This window comes from Lathamus discolor, chromosome 11 (genome assembly GCF_037157495.1).
Source record: "Lathamus discolor isolate bLatDis1 chromosome 11, bLatDis1.hap1, whole genome shotgun sequence".
Taxonomy (NCBI): Eukaryota; Metazoa; Chordata; class Aves; order Psittaciformes; family Psittacidae; genus Lathamus; species Lathamus discolor.
The window spans coordinates 7141876-7159768 of NC_088894.1; the positions used below are offsets into that span (position 1 = coordinate 7141876).

A 17893-nucleotide genomic window follows, 5' to 3' on the forward strand; every position below is an offset into this window, starting at 1 on the left:
AGTGTTACTTGTTTGTGTTTCATTTATCAGGATCTAGAACAAAGAGATTCCACATTGTAAATTGTTGTTTGACCAAAGAAAAATGTCTCAGATCCAGTGAGGTGAACTGGGTCTCACCCTGAAGCTGGGTGAGATGCCATAGTCCTGTTTTACAGGTTCTAAAAATATTTAGATTCTAAAGAAAATGGGAAAAGGGAATCACCTGCTTCTGGACAAATACACAGAATACAAGATTATTCCACACATACAATTCTTTTTCTTATACAAAGAATATTCCTTCTCTCCAGTCTAGGAACAGCATTACAAAGAACAAATCACTGTATTCATCTGGGTTTCCTCTTAAGCTACGTAAGTTTTATCAGTGCTGTAGAAACTGTTCTACGTCTGCTTTAAGATACATGTCTTTCTGTGCTGAGGAAAGGGAACTAATTGGTATATATTTAAAATACTATCTGCAAACCACAGAACAAAGAGAAGATAAATTCTGTATTTTCTTTATGTCCTCGCTTGTCTTCATTTCAAAATCATCTTTAGCTTCTGCTGAATAATGATTCATTTCTGAATGCAAAAGATCATTAGTTCTTTATTAAGACTTCATTATTGTTACAAAAATAGAATAGAGCATTAGTCTTTATTAGGTTTTAGTTTAACATACAGTTCATTTATTTTGAAAGGAGCATTCTGGGATACAACATATGTAGCTCATTACTGGTGGTTTGTTTAACTGTTAGTTTATAGCAGGTCTTCTGGTCACCACACAAATTATCAAGCTTCTGCTATTATGTACTAAAAACCACACAGATGTCAGAAAAAGGTTTCCTAAAAAAAAGTTAATTTAGGATAAACTATCACGTTGTAGCAAACAAGGTCAAGAGCCCCTTTAAGAAGGAGACTATTTCATTGCCTCCCAGTTTAGATTCTCCATAGACACGGTCCACAAATGAGATAGGAACCTGTTGAAACAAGCAAAACTATTTTTAAGGTTTAAAACCTTAAGAATCATAAATTCTGTAAACATAAGAATGGCTTTTGAACTACAGCAGGTTTAGACACGGGAAGAAGGCAAACATCAGATCGGCTTCCTTCGTGCCAGTTCTTACCAGTGGTTTTAATGATGCCCCATAGCTGGGGAGCATGAAATTATTTGGTTTATCACCTTTAAAGATGATCCAAAGACATTACTCAGTGGCTGGATGATACACCAGTCAGAAGAAACTTAATAGCTTAAGTGTACTGGAAGCCTAGGGGCTTAAAATGAACCTTCACCACTTTCCTTCACTGAAATTCAATACCTTTAAGTCAATGCCTCAGGGAGGCAAAAACTTCCCGCCACCATGAAACAGTATTCTGCACCTCACCACTGCCTGGAAGATGACATCTGGGTATGGCAGCTGGTGTATATTTTACAAGCAATGCCTGTCTTTATTGCTCTTTGACCATTTTATAGAATATTTACAGGATTAGAGGGCATTTAAAACACTAATTTGGGTTTCCTTACTGAAGTGATTATACTGACCAGATTAACTCCCTACTCATAAAACACTGGGTAAATGCTGCTTTTCAGTAATTACACCACACACAGATGACATAAACAGGACATTCTGCCAAGGCTGTATTAGAATATTCAAGAATTTCCATACATGTTTATATGCAGAATTAAAATACCTCAGGGGCTGGAATAAAAAACTGCATTTGCAAAAGTCATTAGAAAACTGGCTTAGTGTTCTGCTGGCAGCTTCAACCACAATCATCTGGCAAGCAAGACACAAAACCCACCACACCCTTGCATGTGTGCCAGGGCTGAGGACTTCTCACAACTCCAGCTCAGTCAATGGTAGAAGAGAACTCAGGGCAAGAAAATGGTAAAAAGATACCTAAAAAGGCATCCAGCGAGACTCAGCAGTGGCTCTGGCTTTCTTAGTAGGTTCCCTTTGATGATCCCAAGCAAGTACAGGCAGCTGATCTATGGGGCACTACTGAATATGTAGTCACTGCAGTGACATTTCCTGACCCATGAAGAAAGAATGGTTAACATCTCATCTAATTAAAGATGTCAGTCTTGCCCTTCAGTATAGGGGTTGCTTCTGGACTTTGCCTTTCTTGCCTAAGAAGTTCTACCATTACTCTAAAGGAATCATCTTCCAGAGGGTGTATTCCACACACTGTGTACATTTCACATATAGTAATGAAGTACAGCAAAATGAAACAGAGATGCAAACAAGACTATTCAGGTATGGCTCATTCCAGTTCATCTCATTAGCCCCTTGTTTCTATTAGAGTGGCAGGTCTCAATCTTCATTTTCAACTTTGCTTAAGAAATATTTTTCTGACACAATTGTATCTACATTTTACAGCTGCATAAATCCCCCTATTCTGTGTGTACAGTTCCAGCACCTGCAAACCAGGACGGAGATGTGTGAGTGTCACCTCTGCTGGAATTTCAGTATTACTGTTTGGATAATTACAAACTATGTAAAGATCATAAGTAATGATCAGGAAATACTTTATCAATGCACTTGAAATGTAATGGAAAATTTCCTGCTCTAGGAAGCTACAATACAGACATGATACACAGAACAGTAAAAATACAATAGTCATGCTAGGTATGTGTCAGGAACCTGAATACTGTTGTGTTTGTTACAGACATCACAAAGGCAATCCTAAAGGCAAGGCCAAAGCAGAACAATGAAGCAACTTTTCAGATGTTAGGGAGAACTCTTCCCAGATGTGAGAATCCAAAGGAAGAGTGAAGGAGATGCTTAAGAACATACAGATGAATTATGGAGGATGGTGTAACTGACCCATGACAAAACAGAGCATGTGCCCCAGCACTGACAGGGAGACATTAAGCCTTGTCAAGACTGTTAGGCCTTGAACCAAAGGACAAACATCTTATATTTGATGCTATGCAACCAGTAGAGGCACATAAATACATCGGTGGTGGGATCAAATAATAGGCAGAGAAAAGGTCTTTGCAGGAGCAGCCTTAAGAGGTATAAGCAACCCAAGACTGAATTTTTTCAAGCCAGACAACTGTATTTTACTGTTTCAAAAATGTATAGTAAGTAAACCCCCATCTCACTCTAGTTTTCAGTTTCTGGGTGTATAGGTGAGGATTTAATTCAGTAATACCAGAAAGCAGTACATGACTCCAGTTAGATGGGAAGACCAAAGAAACTACTGTCAAACCTCAGCTAAGAGCAGGATAGTGATGTTGCTCCGTAAGTGAGAAAGGTGGAAAAAAAGAGCTTGCTTTATTGTGTGGAAATTCTCTGCCCAATGGTGATAGAGAAGTGCAAAACGTTCAGATTTAGAGAGAGAAGTACCACCAACAGAAGTCTCTGACAAGTCAGTCATGAAAATCATAGAATCATAGAATAGTTAGGGTTGGAAAGGACCTCAAGATCATCTAGTTCCAACCCCCCTGCCATGGGCAGGGACACCTCACACTAAACCATCCCACTCAAGGCTTCATCAAACCTGGCCTTGATGATGAACTGGTTCCAAGATGCACAAAGAATTCCAGAGAAAAGAAATCACCTTTAAAGACACCAGCAAGAGCAATTCAATGAAATATAAAAGGCCGCAATCAGACTGCTGGAAATACAGCAGCTAACAGTTATTTTGGAGTTCTTTTCTAATGGTAGACAGCATATTCAAAGAGTTTAGAAGTGGAAAGTTAGAAAATAACAAGGCAATAAATGATGGAGAACAGAATAAATCTGAAATAGAATCAGGTTGGTGGAGAAAACAAAGTGATTTGAAAAGACCTAACTAGAGATGTCTGTGCAATAGGAAGGAGGAAAGAAAAGGCTCAGGGCAGCCTCACTGTATATTTTAGCCTTCCCTCATTTGAAAAAATTCGTAAAATTGTATGTGGCTAAAGAAATGGCAACAAGAGAAGAGAAGGATCTGAGCAGCAGATCAGCCAGGGGAATAAGCAACTGGATTTCAGATCTCCTATTCACCTGGAAAAGCTGGAAAAATGGAGTTGTACATACGTAATCTTTTTGGATTGATTTGATAATCTTGTTGCTTCTTGGAAGCTCACAAAATTTCCTGCGCTCCCAGTAATCTGTATCTACACTGAAATGAAAGCACAATATATTTATCACAACTTCTACTATACCTCTCCAATAGTATATCCCAACTGTCTAGCCCGAACAATCATCTCCATCTGGAAGACGTATCCTTTAGAAACACATTTTTCCATTAGCTTCTCTAAGACTTCTTTTCTGTATAACCTGTAAATGATTACAGAAAGAAAAGAGAAAGCTGAAGCACAATGTCTGAACTTTAGAAATCAAGACAGTGCGTAGGAATCTTAACTGGAATTACTCACTCAGATGATTGCTATTTAAAAAACAAACTTTAACAAAGTCATAGGAGCAACAGTTCTTGCAATCTAGTCTATTTCTTACACCTTTCCAAACAGATCTCATAGCCCTCAGTAAGGAAGGTCTGTTCTTCCTCCAGTTCCTTGTTCAGCAGTTTCTTAATTTCAGATAAACTTGATAAATTGGAAACCAGACCCATACCTGAAGCTCCCTGTTAGGTCTGATGCACCTGGTCGCAGCAAAACTTGAGTCAGAAAATTGGCACCACGACTGTGAAAGAAAAGACGAATGTCAGAATTGCTCAGTGCACAACTCCAGAAGATCAAGCGGAATTTCTAGAAAAGCATCAAAAATCATCCTACCAGCAAAGAGAAAAAAAAAAAAAGGAAAATGAAACAAGTATATGTCTAATATATTTTCACGTCTAGATTTGATGAATAAATCACAGAATCTTGAAATGAAAACCCAACGTTTGCCTTTCAAACACAGGTTATCAGTAGATTATTGCTATGAAGGAGAAACTGGTTTCTAGAAATCAGGTTTACAATCTGGTTCTTTCTGGTAGAACTGTTAGTACAACTACACACTGAGACAATACATCTGACAACAGCCAAGACATTTTTCTTCTATTCTCCACTGTAGGCGGAGAATAAAAATGTTTCCTGGACAAATGTGAGAGTTGGATTTAAAAAAAAAAAATTAATCAAGGTTCAGTTTTGGTAATGCTGCTCTTATAAGGATAAGGATAATCTCCAGTGATGAAGAACGTCCCAAGACCGAGAGGCCAGTTACAATTATCTTGCTGAGGACTCTATTACACACTGATAAGATGTGCAAATACTTCACCTTGTCCAGCATGAAGTAAAAGGATTCCTCTGTAATGTCTATTTAGCTCTTTTACTGGGTGTAGATTTTATTTACGTTCACAAAAAGATGAGCACTTATTCCAGCATTAAACACAGGAGAAGACCCAAACATGGTCCCTGTGATATCACCTCCAGATCAGACTGCTGACACAACTTCTCTTAATTCTTTACAGTAACATATAAACTATCATTAACTTATGCCTATCCTCTTAAATTAGGTGTGAAAGACTATGCAGAAACTTGTCAACTACCTCCTCAGAATCTGTAAGCCCCTATAAACCTGAGGTATCAGCCTCCGTATGCTTGTACAACCTTGACAGAACTTTCCTCTTAGTGCTGGTGAAACCTCTCCCCAGTGTTCACTTGTAACTGTTTTCCAGCAAGGTCTAAGCAATCACCTGTTAGCACTGATCATGCCAGGTAATTCTGAACTGATGACAAATCAGAGCTTCAACAGAGGGGTTTAGCAAGTGATTTACTGCTGGGGAAAAGCCCCTTACAGCTGGTAGAGCTAACTAAATGTGTCTTTAAACTTACAACAGTCTCAGCTCACTCTTTGCATGATGAAGCTGACTGTCCCAACCTGATTCCAGCCAGGTTTGTTCACTGTTCCAACCCATTTCTCAAGCTTAGTTATGTCATTGCATTCCTTCTTGGTGGGCTTTAACTAAAGCATCTGCAAACCATTCATGCTTCTATTACTTAACATAATTTTGCAGTACCCAGTACTATTGACTGAAGACTCAGTTCAGCTCACACAGACTGAGCTGAATCCTTGGAATTACTGTTTCTAAATAACATATTTATGTGTAAATATGTAGAAAAATACCAACCTGATTAATTTTCTTTTCAAATCCCAGCCATGTACTCCTCCATTTCCTTTATACCTTGTTCCAGACACAATATCAAAATTGCCTTCTTTCTGCTTTCTATAAGCAATTGGTTTTATCAGAGAAACAGGAGGATTATTTGGATGAAGGTTGGACAAGATAAAAACAATCACTCTCTTTAGTACAAAATCTGTATTTTACAAACCTCTGAACAAATAAGTAGAGAAGCAAGCAATCCTTATGGTGGTTATAGCATGATGCATTTAAAAACCTGGTGATTATTCTCTTATAAAGACCTATTTCAGGGAATCTCATGATTATCTTTCACCAACTACGCCACAGAATTTCACAGACTACTTCATGAATAATTTATAAAGACCGACATAGGCATTTTTAAAGCTTCTCTCTGGTATAAAAGACAATGATTTTAAATACAGACTTACACATTTAAATTACACAAACCAATAATAAGGAAAAAAAAAGTCTGGAACTATCTTTAGTCCAGACTGCTGCAGAACCTCATCTAAAATGTAAGGCCTCCAGTCCTATTAGGCAAGAAGGTCGATAATTACACAGACTGCTGCCATTAGACTCCAATGTAATGCTTCTTGTCCATTTCTCACCAACTGAAATGTTACAGGGAGGTGGAGGTAGGCAAAAGGAAGAGAAGTATTTCACTAATAACTGAGGACATGGTCCTCTATTCAATATCTTTACATGATGAAATCAATAGAATCAGAAGATGACATTTTTATATATGCTTTTTAAAGCTGCACAGCCATTACAAGGCAGAGAACTACTACTTAGCCACATATGCACTCCGTTACTTTAAACTTGGGGATTTTTGCTGCAGTTAGGAACTAATTATTTTCCTGGACTATTCTGGGACAAATCTAATGAGGGCCAATCACTTTTATTCAAATTCTTTCCTTGCCAATTTTCTTACCACAGCTACACAAGAATATAAAGCTTTCAAATACTACTACAAAGCAATAAATATTCAGAAGTCATTCTCTCATACTAGGATCGGCACCTACCTGATAAACTCCGGAATAAACTTTGGCTGAAATGGAAAGAAAACAGATCAGAAAAGATGAAGCAATGGGGGTTAAAAAAAAATAAAATCAATGAAAACTTAATTTTAGCAGATTAAAAAAATGATAGATAAAATACAGACTTACGTGGTGAGAGAGGTCAGCATCCATAATAACAATGAAATTCCCAGTGGCGTGCTTCATTCCATGAATATATGCAGTGCCTGATGAAACAGTAAAGAATTTCCCTCACTATTTTAACATGTGCAATCTTGCAGCCGCAGTCTTCAATGATTTTCTAGAATCTTTACTAGAAAAGGATCAATTACAACCTCATAAAATTTCTTTTAAAATGATGTATTGGTGACCAAACATTAAAATTCCTTTTCCTTTTCCCTCCAGTTTCAGCACTAGATTTTATAAATATAAATAGATTATAAACAGATTTTATAAATAGAAAATTGGCAAATCCTGCTGCATTAGAGCTGCACAGAGAAGCGTGACTTGGTAAGTGGGTCACTATTTGAAATATCATTTTCAGAAGAGCCACAGGCACTTATGAGCCACAGAAGACTAGAAATAGGACACAGACAAGAACATAATCACCAATAGTTAAAACCCCGCTGATTTCTAGACTCAGAATTTACTAGTAGTTGTATATAGATGTTAGTTAGTTCTTGATACCATGACTAATATTCTGGTACCTAATCTGAAGATAACCCTTTTCTCTTTCTTTAGACTTTGTTGTATTTTATTCATCCTGGATGAACTGGTATAGCTATCTGGATAGGAGCTGTAACAAGTTCTGCTATTACAGTTTTCCTCAAGAATGCAAATTTCTGATCCCAGTCTTATCATCCAGAGACAGCACTGTATCCGTGGACAGTAGAGCAGCACAACAGAGATGAAAAACTGGCAGATTATTCTCACTTATCCAAACTACTCTTGAGTTTTTCCTATTAACTTCATGAGGAATAGAAAAACCGAAAACAAAACACTCAACTGGTGTCCTTAGCAGGCACTGCCACAGAAAACTAAACTCCTGGTTAGTGAACAAGCTGCCTTCCCTGTCTTTCCCTTGTTTGCAGAGTTACATCATAGAAGTGTCACAGATTTGTATATTGTGCACAAGTGGTAGCTATGGTACACAAAAAGAGTCAAATTCAGTCAGTTTTAATCCATAATACTGGTCAAATTAGGACATGGGATGAGAAAGTAGAAAACATACACATAACAGCATGTAAGCTTTTTGGAGTTTCTTAGATAAATGAGAGGAAAAAAATACAGAAAGAAATTTAACCAGAAAATTCAGTATCAAAATTAGAATTTGATTTTTGTTCAGTGGACTGGGGAAATCAGATGCAGTACCCAGAACACTGAACACCTCAGATGTTTTACCAGTGGGGGACTGCAAGATATTTAGCAAGAAATGCAGATAGCGATTGACAATAAATCAAACAACAAACTGCATTTTGTCATTGGCTCCATTCTTTTAAGGCAAAAGGGATAAAGATCTTAACAGATGGAAATATCCCCACTTTATTCCAGAATAGTTTTCATACTACAAGTTTTAATGCAATTTCATAGCATCCTTGAGTGGTTTGAGTTGGCAGAGACCTTAAAGGTCATCCAGTTGCTGTGATTTTTTTCCCCACTCAAACTTCATATACTAGAATCAAAGAATACAGCAGATTTATTTTTTTTAGTACTAACCGGAGTTAACCAGGACTTACCAAGGCCCAACTTTCTTGCTCTGGGTCTCAGAAGCTGCAGAATATATTAAGATAGAGATATTACTCAAAGAACAGTGTTTAATTCATTTTAGTGACACCTTAAATTTGCTATTTTCAAGGTACAAAAATATCTTAAACTTCTGATTTTTAGAAATCTAGTTAATATAAATTTATCTGTCAAAATACATGAGAAACAAACCATTATATTAAACAGGTATTCGATCAGGTCATATTTAAAAGCAAACCCATCTTAGGCTTTATTTAGTAGTTCTGCAGTAAAAACCAAAATCAACAAAATAACCCCAAATTAAAAATGCCATCTCAGTAACTAAATGATTTCCCCAAATTCCACTCTCAGAAATGCAGTTATAAATCTGAACAACAGTCTCCCCAGGACCATTACTCTTCAGGGATGACTGACACTAACAGCAAATATTTTAGCAAGTTTACCAAAGTAATCACTTTCAGTACTGAATATGAATGTCAAGATTTTTGAGTGCATATGGACATAACCCAGGAGTAATGACCATATAACAACATTATCGATCACCCAGAACATGGGTGACCAAGCTTTAAACCCGGGCCCTGTATCCTCAGCTCCTGCGGGGCTCTGTGAAGTGCAGGGGGAAAAGGAGTCACCACCACTAACAAAAGAGGAATCTCATTTCTAGATCATCGTGACAGTAATTTAACTTGCTAAAGTGCCATTGATATAAGTCAGCATTTGGGGAGGAGAGAGTAGATATTTAAGCAGTTATCTACACATACTTCTGAAACACATTTAAAATCTTGGCCAGTTTTGATGCCTTATCTGAGTGGTCATAAGCAATGCAATTTGCAGATGGACACAGATATGAAGGAGTTAATCCTCAGTGCTTCTGCTGATTTGTTATTTTGGTTTCTGGGTTGGTTTTTTGCTTTTTAATAAATAGTTAGGTTTAAACATTAACTCAAAAAAAAAAAAATCACTTTAGTTCCTCATCGACTTCCTTGAAGCTGTTGGCCTCACATTAAGTCAACAGCACACTACATTCAGTAAGCTTAGTGTAGTAAGCAAGAAGCCCCATCAAGCTGTTTAGATGATGACAACTGAGCACAAATCAGAAGAATGGCTTTGCTCAGGAAACAAAATTCAGGTTAAGAAAAAAAATGTATATACGAGGAAACAATGAAAATCCATCTATTGAAAACTCTCAGCAGATTTACCCTTCTGCAGTGGTGCCAGTGTGAGCTGATGGTGGTGCCTTCACATACTCACACTCAACTGTGCTCAGCATAACACTGCATCAGGGGATGGTCCACATGTTAAACTTCAAAACTAAACTCTTACACAGTGAGGAAACTTTTCTATTACTGGTATAAAAAAAAGAAAGTAAAAAGGATAAAAAAAGGCAGACTCCAAAACTTCTTATACACATTGTTCTTAAAGCAATCTCTAAATTGTACTTAATTCACAGATACTTTTTAAACCCATGCATTTACACAGTAATAGATTAAGAAAGTGCCCCTGCTTACAGCACAACCAGCACACAGAACATTGGGTTCACTGTTCTGTGATAAAGCCTTTATTGCCAAAAAAAGGTGGCTTTAAGTTGTAAACACCAAAGAAATAACAGTATCTTCTTGTAATTGATGGTTACACAGTACTACATTCAATAGGGGGGAAAAAGTCCCGTCATTGAGGAATGCAACCAGATTAAAAAAATCACAAATCCAGACTAGTTTTTATCTTTCCAATTTCCTTATTCCTGCCATCACTTAAAGTGAAATTAAACCTTATCCTGACCTTATTTTTCCCTCAGCTGTGCGCAAAGTAACAACTAACAACCACTACTCGTTATTCACAGCACGCAGCAACGCGCACGGTACTGAAAACCTTTTGCAAACAGTTCATGATTCTGTGTATTGGCTCATGACACTGCTAAACTGCTGCACAACACCTGTAGCTTAACATTAAGCCTGGAGTGCTGTGTGAAAACTAAATAACTGCTTAAGGATGTAAAGGAAGTGCAGAATCCAGAGATGCTGCTCTCCAAGAGTTCTCTAAGGGCTCCTGTTCCCTACAGACTTCAAGTACTTTCCAGTACGATAAAAATGAAAGATACATCATACAGAACTCACTATTTTATCTGATCCATATATTTTTTCCAATTGCTCAGCAATTTCCTGTGTCCCATCAGGGCTTCCGTCGTCTATGATGATAATTTCAAAATCCTTTCCGCTGAAATGAGAATTATTTTTAAATGAACAGAAGGCAAACCCAGTTTCACTGCCCGTGTCACTGCGAGCGGCACGGGACTGAATCGAAGACAAGGTGATTTTCTGACAGCTGGATGCTGTAGTTACAGCCACAGGACCATGCTTACAGCATAAGCCGTGACCCAAGGTCACTGTTTCAGCTCTTCAGCCGCAGCAGCGCCACATCCCGCCGCAGCCTCACCACAGCGACCGGTGCGAGCCCCGCGGCGGCGAGAGGTGCAAAGCCAAAGCTGCCTCCGGGCTTCCCCCCGGCAACAGGGCCGGCCCTCCCGCAGCCCGGCCCCGGCCGGCGCAGGGCCCCGGGGCCTCACCCCCGCGCCGCGGGCGGTACCTGTCGCGGAAGGTGCGCGCCAGCAGCCACACGACGAGGGGCAGGTTCTCCCGCTCGTTGTACGTGGGCAGCAGCACCGAGAACTTGTCCTCACCGCGGCCGCCGCCCGCCATAGCGGCGCGCTGACGCACCCGGAACCGGCGGCGACAAGGAACAGCCAATCGGCGCTCCCGACGCGAACGGAAGGGCGATGCTCCAGAGGTGACCGGGAGGAAGCGGAAGCGGTGTTTGTCGCTGCCCCTTCAGCTATGGCCGGCGTGGCGGAGGCGGAGCGGCTGAGCGCGGAGATCAGCCAGCGGGAGCGGGAGCTGCGCGGCCTGCGGGACCGGCTGGCCGCTGTCCTGGCGGGGGACGCCGCGCACACGGAGGAGGATGCGTCCGCCTTTCCCGGCGAGCTCCCGCCGCTGCCCGCCCGGGCCTCTCTGAGCCCCGCCGACATCCTGCGGTACAGCCGGCAGCTGGTGCTGCCTGAGCTCGGCGTGCGGGGGCAGCTGCTTCTGGCCCGCTCCTCCGTGCTCGTCGTGGGCTGCGGCGGCCTGGGCTGCCCCCTGGCCCAGTACCTGGCCGCGGCTGGCGTCGGCCGCCTGGGTCTGGTGGATCACGACGTGGTGGAGACGAGCAACCTGCACCGGCAGGTGCTGCACGGCGAGGCCCGCCGGGGGCTGCCCAAAGCCGTGTCTGCCGCGGCAGCTCTTCGGCTACTGAACTCCACGGTGCAGTACGTGCCGTACTGCGGCGCCCTGAGCCCCCGCACCGCTCTGGAGCTGGTCCGGCAGTACGATGTCGTCGCTGACTGCTCCGACAACGTCCCCACCAGGTACTTGGTGAATGACGCCTGTGTTCTGGCTGGGAAGCCCCTGGTGTCTGGCAGTGCCCTCCGGCTGGAGGGACAGCTGGTCGTGTACAACTACCAGGGAGGGCCCTGCTACAGGTGTCTCTTCCCCAAGCCCCCTCCACCAGAGACAGTGACCAACTGTGCAGATGGGGGAGTGCTGGGTGTTGTGCCAGGCATCATGGGGTGCATACAGGCCTTGGAAGTGCTGAAGATCGCCTCGGGAATGGGTTCCTCTTTCAATCAGTTCATGCTGATGTTTGATGCCCGGGAAGGGAGATTTCGCAACATCAAGTTAAGACCAAAGAAGCCAGACTGTGTTGTTTGTGGTGATAATCCATCTGTCACCTGCCTTCAGGATTATGAGGCATTTTGTGGTTCTTCAGCAACAGACAAGTGTAGGACTTTACATCTGCTGTCTAGTAAAGACAGGATATCTGTAGAGCAATACAAGAAACTGTTGGATGAGCAGGTTCCTCATGTATTGCTAGATGTTCGCCCACAGGTGGAAGTGGATATCTGTCGCCTGGCACACGCTGTTCACATTCCTTTGAGTAAATTGGAAGAAAAAGATGAAGCGCATCTGGAACACTTAGAAAAAAGAATTTGTGAAGAAAAGCAGAGAACTAATGGCCAGACATCGTTTCCTGTATATGTTATTTGCAAATTAGGAAACGATTCCCAGAAGGCTGTAAGAATCCTTCAGGAATTGACTGTCAAAGAATTTGCTTCTGTGTTAGCCAAAGATATTAAAGGGGGGCTCATGGCTTGGGCCACTAAAATTGACCCAACGTTTCCTCAGTATTAGGAATTTAAATGGTGAAAAACAGTACAAATGCTCATAGTAAATTCCATAGGGTTTCATCTTCTCTGTGTCATAACTCTATCACGTGGATAACATAGGAGATAGAAATATTGTGTTGCTTTTTAAATGGTATTTTGAAAATGTGTATTTTTGTAGATGCGTGATTATTTTTATAAAAATGCAAAACTGTCCATGGATATGGAAAGACACGTGCTTCTTTGCTATTATTTAACAGTGAAAACTTGGAATAACTGCTTAATTGTGCCTGTGATAATTGAGAACAAGTCCTGATCAGCAGTTGCAACCCAGAGAATGACAAAGCACAAGAGTCAAGTGCTGAAGGTTTTTACTCCTTCTCCTTAACTGCCAAACAAATCACAACAGTCCATGTAGTGAGTAAAACCACGTAACTAATGTTGAGGTGGTCAGTAACGCTGTTGAGCTCATCATAGGGAATTGCCAAAACAATGCTGAGCAGAGTGTTTTGGTCACCATCTTTTTTCTGTAGAAGTGGTGTGTATTTATGAAAGAGAAGAGCTTGCTGCAGCTAACATCACATACAGCAAGGCTGTTCTGTGAAGAACTTCCAGAGCCACTTACCCTCACCTGCTGGCTGGCAAAAGAATGTTTTCTCTGACTTGTGTAGAGAAACTGCAGTTAAATGTTAATAAGACATCAAGCTTGAGCCCAGAAAGTTTGTAAAACATACAGAAAATGCTTTTGTGAGAGCTTGGAAGATTTCATAGTATGAATTGAAGAGGTGAGAAAGAAAATAACAGATATGTGGCCTCCCTTCTGCAAGTACAAAGACATATTTCTTAAATGTTCTCCCTGTTAGTTGTGGTAGGTGCGTATCACCAGTGGCACTGCACTATTTTGTTAACTGGCATCAAGAGCTACACATATCTAAAATGTTCTTGTAGATGAACTGAATGAAAAGAAGGAGAAATAAATAGCTTCTCAAGAGAGAGCTGCCTGAGTCCTCATCACTTAAGCATAGTAATTATCTTCTTATATTAATTAAGGGATGGATTTCCTTTGCTTCCTGAGGAGGAAAAAACCACCTGTCATGACTAATCTTCACATTACACAAAGGAAAAAAAAGTATAGTATCATTAGAGTTAGTAGTCAAAAAGGCATATTTTAGTAAAATAAATCTGAGAACATCCACACTGCCTACTGTGTTATAACATGCCATGGGTTCTGGTGATAAGAATCCTGGTCTCTTCTGAAGGAAACAGTTACGTGCATTTATAAACAGTCATATTTCTTGCAATTTAGGGGACAGTGAAAATACTGAAGGCTGTGACTTAAAGTAAGCATCAGTGGTGCGGAGTAAGAGAGTCATTGGTTGAGGACTTCAAAACAGTTGAGGAGGCCCACTTCAGTCAGAACTGTCTGACTTCTGATGGGTTTCAGCTTGTGGGAATTAGAAACCAGAGGGACTTGTTTGAAACGTCTGATGATCCGTTTTCATCTATCTATCATTTCTTTACTGTCTTGTCAAGAAGAAACTGAAACAGAGAAGGTAACAGTAGCAATAATTATCTAATACCCCATCTCCCACTGCTCAACAGTGGATAGTGTATCACATACCAACCTGACCTAACATGGTGATTCCTTTCTTATTGTTTAAAGCAAGGTGAACCTACGGACATAGGGAAAAAGGGGAGACCTTTTAACTGTAAATGGGTGCTACCTCCAATGGATAGAAATAACATATATAAAGTCTTTTCCTTTGTTACAACATTTTAGCAGCAGATGTGTGCACATTCTGGGTAAGAAAATGGAGGTGACATTACAGCCTGTAGTGGTTAGAGGACTTTCTGTAGCGAATTTATAATTGCATTTCTTGTATCACAATTTCAAGCATGAAACCAGTCTGATTCTGTGCTGAATAGTAAACAGTTAAGATCTCAAGAACTCTGTGCAAAAGCTGTGATAAAGATGAATCAAAACGGTGCAAAACCATAAGAATGATATCAGAACTCACAAAAAAAAGTAAATGCATCGAGTCAGGCTGGTCACAGATAAACTTTCAAGGATCTTTTCTATTTCATTGACTTTCTGGAGTGACCAGTCTTGCCAGTCTGCAGGGACTAAGGTTCAAAGTTCTTACAGGAGTACAGCATCTGAAATGCATCTGCTCGTTTTGCATAGAGTTCTGTGCAAAACTAATTGGGCCATACAACATAGAGATGGTTAATCTGGAAAGAACTCGGGAGTATGCAAAATGTAGGTTCTTTGGGGAGGAAAAAAGTGTTCTCTTCCTTGGTTTAGGATAGCAATTAAATTTGCAGCAAATACAAAAGCATCTGCCATGCATCTGAGACAAAGATGGGGTCTGTGGTGCTTGTATGACTTTAATTCTTTACATACTCGGGCTGTTACTAATTTCTTCTTCTCCCCTTGGCTTGCTGAAGTGATCTACAAGTCTTCCTCTAAATAGAGTCCTCATGCAGTGATGGACTCTGGAGATATGCTGAAAAATCCAGGACCAGAGGATCATAACTAAGCCAAAACTGTTCTTATTATTGGAAACATCTTTTGTTTTGACTTGCTTTAGTTTTTGAACCCTATAAAACATGTGGTGGTTTCTCTGATCACCAGGAAATGTAATAGCAGAATTCTGTTTAGAATTTCCAAGAGGAGCAATAAAACTCATTTTGTATTAGTGCCAAAGTACTGGCTAAATATTTGGTATGTATTGACACTGAATGAAGATGAGCTGCTTTGTGCCGGGAGCTTATAGAGTCGGTGGTCTAAGATGTTTTATCAGAGAGGATAAGGTCACTCAGCAGAGTGTATTTTTCTCTTTGTCCTTCACTCTTGATGTCTTTAGGTTGCTTTTTGCTTGTTTAGTTACAATCTCTTTTAGTTGGCTTAGTAGAATTTGGCAAAGGAATTAAACAGGGAAAAGCTTCCTGTTAGAGGTTTGGGGGGTAATAGAAGGTGGCTGCAGCATTTATTCTGAATTGCTGCATTTTAGTGTCAGACATGTAAGTATGTGAGATAGCTTCATGGTTCAGGCACAGTTAAATACCTAAGCTTGTTTTGTCTTGGAGTATGGTTACTGTTTTAAGGCAAGACAAATCAAACTGGTCTGGCTTTCATGCAGGTCTAAAAGGCATCTGCATGCAAGGTACTAGTGTGCCTTGATAGGCTAAAATCTTCGTTATTTTGGTGGCAGGAGTCTCTCAAAACTCCAATAAATTCATCACTGACCTACCATCAAAGTGTATGATTTAAAAAATATCCTTAACAATCATTGGAACTGTTTGTAGACAAATGTATGAGGGATGTGTCCAAAACTAGTTCTTAATGCTCATGTATCAGGATGTATTTTAGTTATGTGAGCATCTTTATTACTATCCTATTTGTAAACATCAGTTCTAATAAATTTAACTGTTCAAAACCAAACAGCGCACCAGATCCTTAAAATGCTGCAAGCACAAATTGGTCTTTTTTAAGATCTGAAAGCTCTAAAACATCGTTTGTGAAACTACATTGGGAAAACAATGTTAAGGGTGTTTGCTAGGTGGCACTGCAAGTTAATAAACCAGATCATTCTTTGGGTTGTAGGATGCAGTTCAACTTTAGTAAGAGCTGAGCTTCAGCTTGTGGAAATGCATTGTGGTACAGTTCTTTTGGAAGAAGACTGGTGAAATAGCAGAAAATGGAGCGGAGCAGTTGAATAGCACCTACAATATTCCTTAAAAAAAGTATGATGGAAATTATGTTTCTGTGGTGAGCTGTCAAAGAGCTGTTTATTTCAGAGACTTGACCTGATTTTTTCACATGCTGTTTCAAAACACTTGTGCAGCCAAAATGGAGAATTGTACAGAAAACGGTTATTAGAAACACTAGCATAAAATTCAACACGGAGCATTGCTAGTACATTCTTAATATAGGGCAGTGTTCCTCAGCTGGTGGTCCATACAATTGTAGTGGTCCCTGAGACATCAGAAGGTGATCTTTGTAGTGACTGGGGAAACAAGTGCACGTGTTCCAATGTGCTTGAACAAAATCAGTAAGACAGCTTAACACTGTTGGGGAAAAAAGCAAAACCGAAACCCCCCACCTGCTATTGAGACCTCCTTCACCCCAAAGCAACTGATTTCTCCAAAAGATACTGAACTTCTTGTTTTGCCTGATATAATGATGTCTGTGACTTGGTAGTAACAGGAACACAAATGCTGAACTCCTTAGGAGGCAGGGGTTTTGTTCATACAGACAAATGTTTATAAAGAGGTTATTTTTTTAACACTTAGGTGGCAGATAATAAAAGAAGAATTAAAAAAAAAAACCCTACTTGCAAATTAAAGGTAATAATTTTGGTGTAAGGTATTGCTTTTAATAGAACTTTTAGAAAGTACACTGAAAATCTAGGAACATAACCACTGCCTGTCCATAATTTACATCTTTGTAATGGTTAATTACTACTGCATTTGCTATGGTTCACTGGTTGAACTCATCCTACCGCTTGCATTGTGTCACAAGTTTAGTCCTAATAACGTTCTTGCTGAATCTGTGCTGTAAGACTGCTGAAGTCATTGGTTGCTGGTTTATTATTTTACAATAATAAACTGCTTACCTTACACTGCAGCTTCCAAATCTTTATAGGAAAAATAAATACAGAGCAGGAAAAGAAGCAGTGCAAGTATGTTTTAATCTTTATTACGTAGTCGGGAGCTTGAGCTGCACGCTCTTCTTCTCCATACAGTAGCAAAAAAAACAACTGGTATGTTCTGGTATCAACAGCAGGACAGGAAAATGGCTTCTGTTTGCCTGTTCTCTAGTCATCACCATTGAATGGGTTCATTTGATCTTCACAATGTATTTCATGTGTTTGATTCAGTTGGTTGT

General features: G+C 40.1%; 2 protein-coding genes across 3 annotated transcripts; one reads left to right on the top strand and one right to left on the bottom strand.

Annotated features, from left to right (window-relative positions):
* Positions 1 to 555: 555 nt before the first annotated feature.
* DPM1 (dolichyl-phosphate mannosyltransferase subunit 1, catalytic) lies at positions 556 to 11552 on the bottom strand. Of its 2 annotated transcripts, none has more exons than XM_065691258.1 (9): positions 11391 to 11552; positions 10922 to 11021; positions 8801 to 8834; positions 7215 to 7291; positions 7071 to 7096; positions 6037 to 6132; positions 4539 to 4607; positions 4130 to 4244; positions 556 to 953 (listed from the first exon to the last, which is right to left on the bottom strand). In XM_065691258.1, the coding sequence occupies exons 1-9, from the start codon at positions 11501 to 11503 to the stop codon at positions 849 to 851; spliced, it is 735 nt and encodes a 244-aa protein (XP_065547330.1). In that variant the 5' UTR covers positions 11504 to 11552; the 3' UTR covers positions 556 to 848. The 2 variants fall into 2 exon arrangements, with proteins under 2 accessions (XP_065547330.1, XP_065547331.1); XM_065691259.1 differs by lacking the exon at positions 11391 to 11552 and adding an exon at positions 11167 to 11277.
* Positions 11235 to 15320, top strand: MOCS3 (molybdenum cofactor synthesis 3). The gene has a single exon (XM_065691257.1). The coding sequence runs from the start codon at positions 11639 to 11641 to the stop codon at positions 13028 to 13030; it is 1392 nt and encodes a 463-aa protein (XP_065547329.1). The 5' UTR covers positions 11235 to 11638; the 3' UTR covers positions 13031 to 15320.
* Positions 15321 to 17893: the final 2573 nt, after the last annotated feature.